The sequence below is a fragment of the Dioscorea cayenensis genome, unplaced genomic scaffold, assembly GCF_009730915.1.
Source record: "Dioscorea cayenensis subsp. rotundata cultivar TDr96_F1 unplaced genomic scaffold, TDr96_F1_v2_PseudoChromosome.rev07_lg8_w22 25.fasta BLBR01001462.1, whole genome shotgun sequence".
In the NCBI taxonomy this organism is placed as follows: domain Eukaryota; kingdom Viridiplantae; phylum Streptophyta; class Magnoliopsida; order Dioscoreales; family Dioscoreaceae; genus Dioscorea; species Dioscorea cayenensis.
In genome coordinates, this window is record NW_024087853.1 from 69,168 (window position 1) to 78,833 (window position 9,666).

Here is a 9,666-nt window from a genome sequence, read left to right on the forward strand (position 1 = left end):
GTGGCTCCTGTGCTTGGAGGTACCTTTGTCTCCATGTGCTATGGATGTGGCTCGGGAACAAGCTGAGACCCCTCAGCTGCGTTACTCTCGCCCTCGGCCGTCTTTGGTGGGGGAATGATCATCATGTAGACGCCGTCTCTGTACCTGCGGATCATCCCCATCAGTCTCATCGTCTCTAGGCCGGAGAAAGATGGTACAATCAGTTTTCTCAGCCCCTCTGATTACCTCTATCAGACCCATCCCCATAATGAGTCGAGTAATATATGGCCCTGAGAAGATCACCCCTGTTTATATATAAAGAATATAATATGTCCTAATAGAACCCCATGTCCTAATGGAACCCAAATCTCAATTTAATTTAGATTCTAATATATTATAATCATAGATATATTCAGAATTAGAATTTAATTGTCCTAATCTTAATCTTAATTGATTATTTGGTTGTCTTAGACTAGAATAACAATCCGGAGACGAACAAAAAATATGCTAATTACAAAATTGCCCCTAAGAACATATCTCGAGGCAAATAAAAAGAATGGAAATTACAAAATTGGCCCCTAAGAATCTATCTCGAGGCATAAGTGCAAATTACAAGATTGCCCTTGAGAACACATTTCTCGAGGCGATCTCAAATCTTAGAATAGCCCAAATACGCATCCGAAGGCAATCTTAAATTTCATATAGCCTGAGAACAAATCTCGAGGCAACCTAGAGAAAATGCAAATCCCTAAGCACCCAAACACATATCCCTATGCAAAATTGGGATAATTTAAAAAAAAATTAATTCATAATTAATTTGGATAAATTGAGATAATTCAAAAAAAAATTAAAAAAATATATATAATTTCAAAATTTGAAATTAATTCGATCTTATCCTATTTAGTTGTTGTGATTTTATGGGTTTGATCGTTGTAATTCTACGGGGGTTTGATTTTTGGAGGATAAGCATGGAATCAATCTTATAAAGAGGGAGGAGAATTAGAAAAAAAGAGAAAAAATTGAGAAACATGCATATATGCATGGCAAAAAAACATAAAAATAATAAAAAATAAAAAATAAAAAAATAAAAAAAATAATAAAAATAAAAATAAAAATGAGAAGTATGAAAAAAATGCATGCACGCCATAATTTAAAAAAACTAATAATAATAAAATAATAAAGAAAAATGAGAAGCATATGGCCCACCATGCATGCACACGTGTGTGGCATATATATATATATAGAGAGAGAGAGAGAGAGAAGGAGCATGTCATGGTTTTCAGACTCGGACCGAGCATCGACTCGGAAAAGGCTAGTGGTCAGGGGTTCAATCGGGGACAACAATTTTTATTAAAAATAATTTAAATTTTAGTTATACATGATTAAAAAATCAAATATTGAAGATTAAAAAATAAAAAAAAATAGAAACATGACTTTAAAAACTTTAAGCAAGTATCCTACATAAATAAATATTGAAGTACACCACATTCAAAATGTGAAATACACTTATACACCAAATAACATAAAATAAACTAGTACAAAATCAATTGAAAAACATAAAAATATTCAACTAAGAAATCAATAAAAAAGAAGCATAAAAATATTCAATCTTCATAAATTCATATACATCAAATGCCATAAACATAAACTTGTTCAAATCTCCATAAATTAAAACATAAACATGAAATAAACAACTAAATAGTCCATAATTGAGAAACATAAAATTGTTCAATCTTTATAAATTAAAACATAAACATGAAAGTTGAAACATAACACAAAAATATGCTCAAACTTATAGACTTGGATCCATGCCACGATTGTCATTGTTAGGAGCCCCTCCTAACGGCCAATCTTGTGAATCATTGCTTGCATTACCGACTTCAACAAATGACTCTAAATTCACTTCTTGATCAACAATGTCATCTAGATAAAGAAATAAAAATACAAGTATCAATGTTATGAAAAATTTTGTTGCTTGGCAAACTCATAACTTGTATTTTATATACTAGAAACTTATCACTAACCTTGAATATAATCATAATCAAGTATAGGAATAGAATCATTCACATATATTGCTTCTTCTGTAATTTCATCATAATCAAGTTTGGGAGGAGATGATTCCTCTTTTTCCATCACCCAAAAATCCACCTCATCAATGTGCTCATAATCAATTGGATCATAACACCTTTTCTTATGATGATGCCTAGACAAAAATTAAGTAAAAAAATTACATATTAATAATTACTTAAATTGAATAATAATTCTTAATTAATATACAAAGTTAAATACCTATTCTTCAAACGCAAATTATATGATGCAAAAACAATGTCATTGAGTCATTGATGCTCTAATCGATTTCTTTTCTTTGTGTGAATGCGCTCAAAGACACTCCAATTGCGTTCACATCCAGAAGAGGAAGTGGTTTGGCTTAAAAGCCGGATAGCTAATTGTTGCAAAATTGGAGCACCATAACCAAATAGCTTCCACCATTCATGTTTAAATCAAATAACATAATGTAAACATTTTTTAAACATTTAATTAAAGCAATTCAAGTAAGAAAAATGATGAGATATTTAATAATTAACACTTACATGGTCTCTTTGCTTTGTAAGTGTCAATCGCGAACCGGTGGCCGAAACTTTCTTTTCGTTCACGATACATAGAGATCTCATCCATTACTTTGCCACTATCACTAGGCTCTTTACACATGCTTGTCTTTTCAATCACATTCAAGAGACCATGGACAATTTCTGGAGTATCAATAAATGGTTCATCGCCATACCTAGCAAAAAAAAAATAGTTAGTATGTTACAAAATGCTTATCATTTCTATCTCATCCATTACTTTGTCACCATACCTGAAATCTGGATTCAAAAAGTAAGCTGTAGCATAAATATCATGACTAAAATGCTTTTCCTATCTACTATCAATGATATTAATATATGGTGTGTAAAACTTCTTCTTGTTTCCCAAAGTAGCCATGATTCCTTTACGAATTCTAGTCATGCCTTCATAAACATAACCAAGTGAAGGAGTTTCGTCGCCATCCACAATACACAAAAGCTTGATTATAGGTGTTGCAATCTTCACCATAAGCAAACAATCATCCCGAAATTTATTATCTAAAATAATATCATTGACAGCTTTTCTAGTGGCACTTTTAGACAATTTGTTATCTCTGTAATGCTTACTTATCACCAAAGCTTGCAATTCATGCTTATGATCATGAATGCTCTTTAAAGTAATAACGACGGTGGCAAAGCGAGTTACCCTTGGCCGCACAATTTCTTTCCAACCATCTATTTTTCTCAACCAAGATAGCAAGAAAATATGGTTATAAACAAAAATAGTCACTTTTGAAGCACGGTTTGCAAGCTCTACCACATGAGGCATTTTGCCAATATCTTTCAACAACAAATTTAGGCAATGGGCTGCACAAGGAGACCAATAGATGTGTTCATATCTCTCTTGCAATAATTTTCCAGCTTTCATATAGTTACTTGCATTATCAGTAACTAAATGTACCACATTAGAAGGCCCAATCCATTCAACTATTTCTGCAAACAAATTACACAAGTTTGTGGCATCCTTGACAATATCTGATGCATCAATGGACTTGATAAACGTTATTTTAGCAGGGCAATTCACTAAAAAATTAATTAAAGTCCTCTGTTTTTAATCAGTCCAACCATCACCCATAATTGTGCATCCAGAGTTAACCCAATTGCTTCTATAACCATCAATAAGAAGTTGACATTCTTTCTTGCAATTTGCCAACAAATGAATTCTCATATCATTGTAGGATGGGCCCTTATATCCTCTACCAATCATAGAAATAGCATCCAAAGCCGACTGAAAATAAGGAGACTGCAACGCATTAAAAGGAATGCATGCATCTAAAAACCATCAAGCTATTGCCATATGTGCCTTTTGAATTGCTTGTTTGCCACATAGTACACTTTTGATACTGGGTTGTGACCCTGAACTAGTTTTTGGAATCACATCATCTTTAATTGGATCTCTTGCCTTTCTTTTCCCTAGTAGTTTCTCAAAGGCTGAATTTTCTCTTGTTGCTTTGGCGGAGGATTTAAATCTTGTAACTCTTCATCATCATCCCCTTCAACAACTTTATATGCATCTTCACATTCTTTCTACTTTTGTTTTAAAGAATTATGATGCGTCAAAAACTGCTCATGAACATCATGTGGAACCTTTTTACAAGCCGCAATGTTGCCACGAATTCCAGCTAAATGATATTTCATCCTGTTAATGCCTCCACCCTGATATTTAGATCCACAATAAAGACATTGAAATAGATTTCTTCCTTGATTATTAGTGGTTAAAGTAAAATGGTCCCAAGCAGGATCACTCTTTGAACGAACAGAGCTAGAGACCGATGATGATTGTGTATTAGACTCCATGTCCTAAAAAAAATACAAGAGAAAAAAATTATAATATGTATACACATTACATCTTGCTATCTTTAAAGTGTATATAATATATATAATAAAAATACAAAGATCATATATATATATATATATATATCTGTTTTCATGTCAATAATTATATCGAGATGTTTAATAATATATCATGTATCAACAATTATATCAGGATGTCAATAATTATGATCTTTCTCATGATACTAATAACAATATATAATTAATGAAAAAAAAAACAACAGGAACATCTCACTGAAGTTTTAGTTGCATGCATGCATGCATGGATTATGTTTTCTTTGTCTTAGCAGATTTCTTTTTTATAATTTCACCCTATTGATAATGATGAGGCTCTTCCAGATTGTACTGAAATTTGTATTTAGATTTTTTTGGTGCTGCTTATAGTTTGCATGATATTACATCTAACATGGTTAAATAGCAGATTCTTTTCTGTCTAATTCAAATGACCAAGCTAACACTTACATAAATCCTTGTGAATGTTGTGTTGTTATTTTAGCCTCTAGTTAGTACTATAATTTTGTTCTAAGCCACACTTGATTATAGAATGTTTTTGCTCATATATACCTTTCTGCTTTTGATCATTTATGCAACAACATAATCCAATAACCAGATTTCATTTTATATGATCCATCCTATATATATATTGCAAAGTCTGGAATGTCTGGTTAACTTACAATATATTTGGGGTAACACTTGCCCACATTAAGTATGTTCATCAGTTTATGGATGGTGAAAAGATAAACTAACAGAAAATTTTTCTTGAGCTTATAGTTTGGACCAAAAACTCTAATGCTTTATAAAAACCAAGCTTAACAAGTTTACAAACATTGGAAAACATAATCAAATAAAAAAAAAACAGCCACCTTTAATATCCACAATCTTGTTGAGAATTTCCTCCCACTTACTATCCAAAAACCTTTGTTCAGTTGATGACTCCTCAAAGTAAAGATCTCATCTGTGAAAACAAAACAAGTGAGTTAAAAACTTAAAAAACCAAAAAAATGTTACAACAACCCCTTGATGTTGAGAACAATGAGAAGTTGGGAACTTGGGAGTGGATGAGAATTTGGGAACGGATGAAGAATGATTCTCATTTCTCAGATCTGAAAATTTGAATAGTAGTGAATAAAGTGAATAAAGTGAATACCTTTGTTTACACTTTAACATTTTAACCCCCCCAAATATTACTATATTATAACATAGAATAAAAATTAAAAATAAAAATAAAAAATGGTGCAAAACCGGGCTGGTGACCCGGCCGGGTCATCGGGTCACCGGTCCGACCGGCAGGGTTGCCGGTTCAATCCCGGGTTTATTGAAATCCAGGTTTATATATAAAACCGGACCGGCTTAAAGCCCGAGTCTGGGTCAACCTGGTCCGACCGGCCGGGCCGGGCCGGGTCTGAAAACATTGGTCATGATATAAAAAAAAATTTCAATACATGCATGCACACTTGTGCATAGGCGTATGATAAAAAATAAGAAAATAATAAAAAAATGATGACAAAAGTGCATTAAAAAAAATCTGGAAATAATATGAAAACAAACGGATGGCAGAGAAAATATGTACAACTCATCTCAAATATCTTGAGGTAGTGGCTAAATTTATCTCAAGGCAACAATGAGATATATATTTTAAAGCGATAATAAAATATGCAACACATTGATAAGACACAGGCAGTGGTGACTTATTCATTTTTGAGACAGTGATATAAAAATTGTAAGGCGGCAATGAGATATACATCTCAAAATGGCAACAAGGAACGCAATGCAGTAACAAGGCACATGCAACGATCAACAATATATGATATATATATAGAAAGAAGAAAATTATATGAATATATATATATATAATAAAATAACAAAATTTATAATTTGCAAATTTTCTTGCCTTTTACTTGTACTTTTTGCCCCTTAATCGAAGGTTCCTAAGATTCTAATCTGGGTAATTAATAATAGAGGCTTTGCCTCTATTAGAAATGGAAGAACCCACGAAACAAATATGATATTTGTGCTTCGATATATCGTCTAGTGTCTTAATCACAGACATGATGCCAGATGCATATTTTTCGATCCCACAAATTCTGGCACGCCCGGTGGGACACCATTTTCTCCTCCCATCTCTGATGCAAAAGTACAATTAAAGGCGTTGTTCCTACAACCTGTGAAAGAAATCTAATAATGATTCTTTTTATTTTGCAGGAAAAGAAGAAGGAAATGGCACTCAAGAACTCAACCATCTCTGGAAACCCGAAACTCACGATTTTCCTTGGCGAAGGAACTGAGGTTCAATTGCCAACTGTACCTTCAACACTGGAGCTGCAGGAGCTGAGCTGACTTTTGGCACGATATCTGAGTCGGTGCAATTCATAAGGAAACCAGCACCTTCGGACAAGAACCTGACGGTTTCATGGCTTCCATCCAAAGGTCGTCGCTCCAATGTGATTGTTCCTGCAACTGGCGAGGATGTTGCTATCAGGGAAGCACCAAAGGTATCTGCATTTGAGAGGCTATCCCACCCTAAAAGGGTAATTCCTATGAATGATGATGATGATGAACCCACCTTTACTATTATAGCAAAGGGGCGGGAAAGTGGAATTTTTCATTCATCTGATGAAGACACTCCTAAGAAGAAAAGTGTGTTTTCAAGGCTCATGCAAAGGAAAGTCCAAATTCCAAAACAAAGGCTGGATTTTGTGTCATTCCAAGGACACAAAAATAATCAAATGGGTACCTTCAAAAACTCGTTTGAACCTCTTAAGCTAGTGAAGAAGAATGCAACCACTGCAGATTTGAGTTCCCAACTAAATGAAAACAAGGTTGGTAGACCTCCAAATTCCTATCACAAGAACTCATTTGGTCAGAATCTCTACAAGACTTATACAGCATCAAAGAAACTACAGTCAGAGAAAATAAGGCCAAGGGAATTTTATCAGAAGAAAAAGCAATTGATTTCAATAGCGTAGAAGACGGTGTTTGACTATTTAGCTCCTACAAGAAATCAACCCAAGATTAACCGGTCTAAATTTCAATGGAGAAGGAAAATGAAAGATGAAGAAATGTATGATGCAGATATGAAAATACACACTTGTCGGATGGTCACTGAAGCAAGAGGAGATCTTGCACCCAAACAAGAACAACTAGGACTTTTTACAAGATCCCATAGAAAAGCAGCAGATTCTCTGAATGGAGAAGAAGGCTCAAGCCATGTGCCACCACATGAGGAGCAAGGGATAGAAACTAGCCTTCCACCACTCCATATGCCAAGGAAACATGAAGAAGTACATTCGTTAAATGAAGATGACGAGGATGAACCTGTCTTTGTTCCTCAAAAGGGACACCGTGATACTGAATATCAAAGACTCAATGACAACATGGCAATATTGATGGGGTCAATGATACAAATACAGAAACAAATTAAAATCCTAATAAAAAATCGACTTGAGCAAGCAAGAAGGTCGAGGAGTTCAACCCGACGACAGAGAGAAACCCTTAGGCCAGTTGAACAAGGGATAACCCTACAGTTTCCTACAGAGAATGTGCAAAGGTCGAGAAGTCGAACACCTCATCCAAAGGAAACCTTCAGGCCAGTGGAACATGGGGGAACCTCTTATCTTCCCATTCAGGAACAATCAGTTGTAATGACTCGGGATGAAATACAGCGAATGGTAGTTGCTGAATTAAATCAAGCCAAAGGAATTGAGACTAGGGCAGATGGAGACAAGCCCTATCCCAGCTACTATGACCTGGTGCCCTACCCCAAGGGATATAATGTTCCTAAATTCAAGCAATTTACTGGGATTGGCAATCCTGACCAACACTTGGCTCATTTTGTGACGGCTTGTGGAGATACAAGTGCAAAGCCGTCACTCCTCCTGAAACAGTTATCTGCAAGTCTCGCAGGAGTAGCATTTGAATGGTATGCAAATCTACAACTCGAGTCAATCCAGACATGGCAGCAGCAAAAAGATACCTTTTCGAGTACGGTTTGGGGCCATAAGTGATAAAATCACAATTGCTGACCTCGCAGCCACTCACTAAAATAAAGATGAAAAGGTAGTTGATTACATTATGAGATGGAGGAACTTGAGCATTAAATGTGAACAACCACTTGATCAGCCACAGGCAATAGGCTTACTGCTCGAGAACATTGATAGTTAGATGTCACCTTTCTTGAGTACATCTGGCATCACTACATTCTAAGGTTTAATCTCACAAGATAAAAAATTGAAAAAGACCAACCCGAAGGTGTTGTCCAATTTCCAGACCATTTCAAGGAGTGACAGAGACAAATCCAAGAAGGCAGAAGACGTCAAGTACACTACTACAACCTTTAATGTTGAGAAAGAGAAAAGCGTAGTCGAGTCCTCTAAGCCGAAACAAGCTAAGGTAGCTAACTTAGGTGTTACTGACAATGAATCAAGACCTCTTCCTTCCTTGAAAGATAGCATGAATAAGAAGTATTCCTTTAGAAGAGATAAAGTACATAAAATTTTCAAAGATGCTATGAGAGAAGGTCTACAACTCCCTGAATGCGAAAGGCCTGAAGACCAAAGCAAGAAAGACCATCCCAATCACTGTCCATATCATAGGGTGTTGGGACATACCATAGAAGATTGTTATGTTTTCAAAGACTGGGTCAAGCCAAAATAACAAGAGGGCAAAATCACACTCTCAAAGAATGTTTTGTCCAAGCAACCAGCTGAACATATACGCCATGTGACTGCCCTAAACCCAAAGGGGTCATCCTAAGGGGAAGTCCCAGTGGTTGGAAACAAAGTGATACTTACATCTACAGGAGATCATAAACCTTTTGCTATTCCAGAAGATCTATGGGAAGTATTTATATACAAAAGATCAATGAAGATGTTGAAAAAGTTGGCTGAACTCCCAGGGATTGTTTGGAAACGCACTCAGCGGCCTCCTAAAGGTCATCCGACAAAACAGTCAAAGTAGAAGAACAAGAAAAGAAAACAAAGGCGCGAACAATCAAAGCACAATAAATCCATTATTGAGGAATATATAAAGACCCTTGATGAATATGAATAGAAGGAAAGGGTTCTGATTACCCTCAAAGACTATTTTTCCTGAAGAAGTCGAAGAATTACTCAGGGGTTTAGCTGAGGAAGTTGATGAAAATGAAGAAGATGTACAAGTGGAGACTTGTAGGGTTATTTCAAAAGGAGAATACCCCCCCCCCCATATAACCCAGAAGATGATGATGAATATG

At 35.3% G+C, this 9,666-nt stretch overlaps 1 protein-coding gene across 1 annotated transcript; it reads right to left on the reverse strand.

Annotated features, from left to right (window-relative positions):
* Positions 1-1,771: 1,771 nt before the first annotated feature.
* On the reverse strand, positions 1,772-4,400 carry LOC120256474. The gene is made up of 8 exons (XM_039264143.1): positions 4,374-4,400; positions 4,191-4,259; positions 3,669-3,846; positions 2,904-3,578; positions 2,837-2,843; positions 2,606-2,761; positions 2,004-2,182; positions 1,772-1,902 (listed from the first exon to the last, which is right to left on the reverse strand). The coding sequence occupies exons 1-8, from the start codon at positions 4,398-4,400 to the stop codon at positions 1,772-1,774; spliced, it is 1,422 nt and encodes a 473-aa protein (XP_039120077.1).
* Between the last annotated feature and the right edge of the window lie 5,266 nt (positions 4,401-9,666).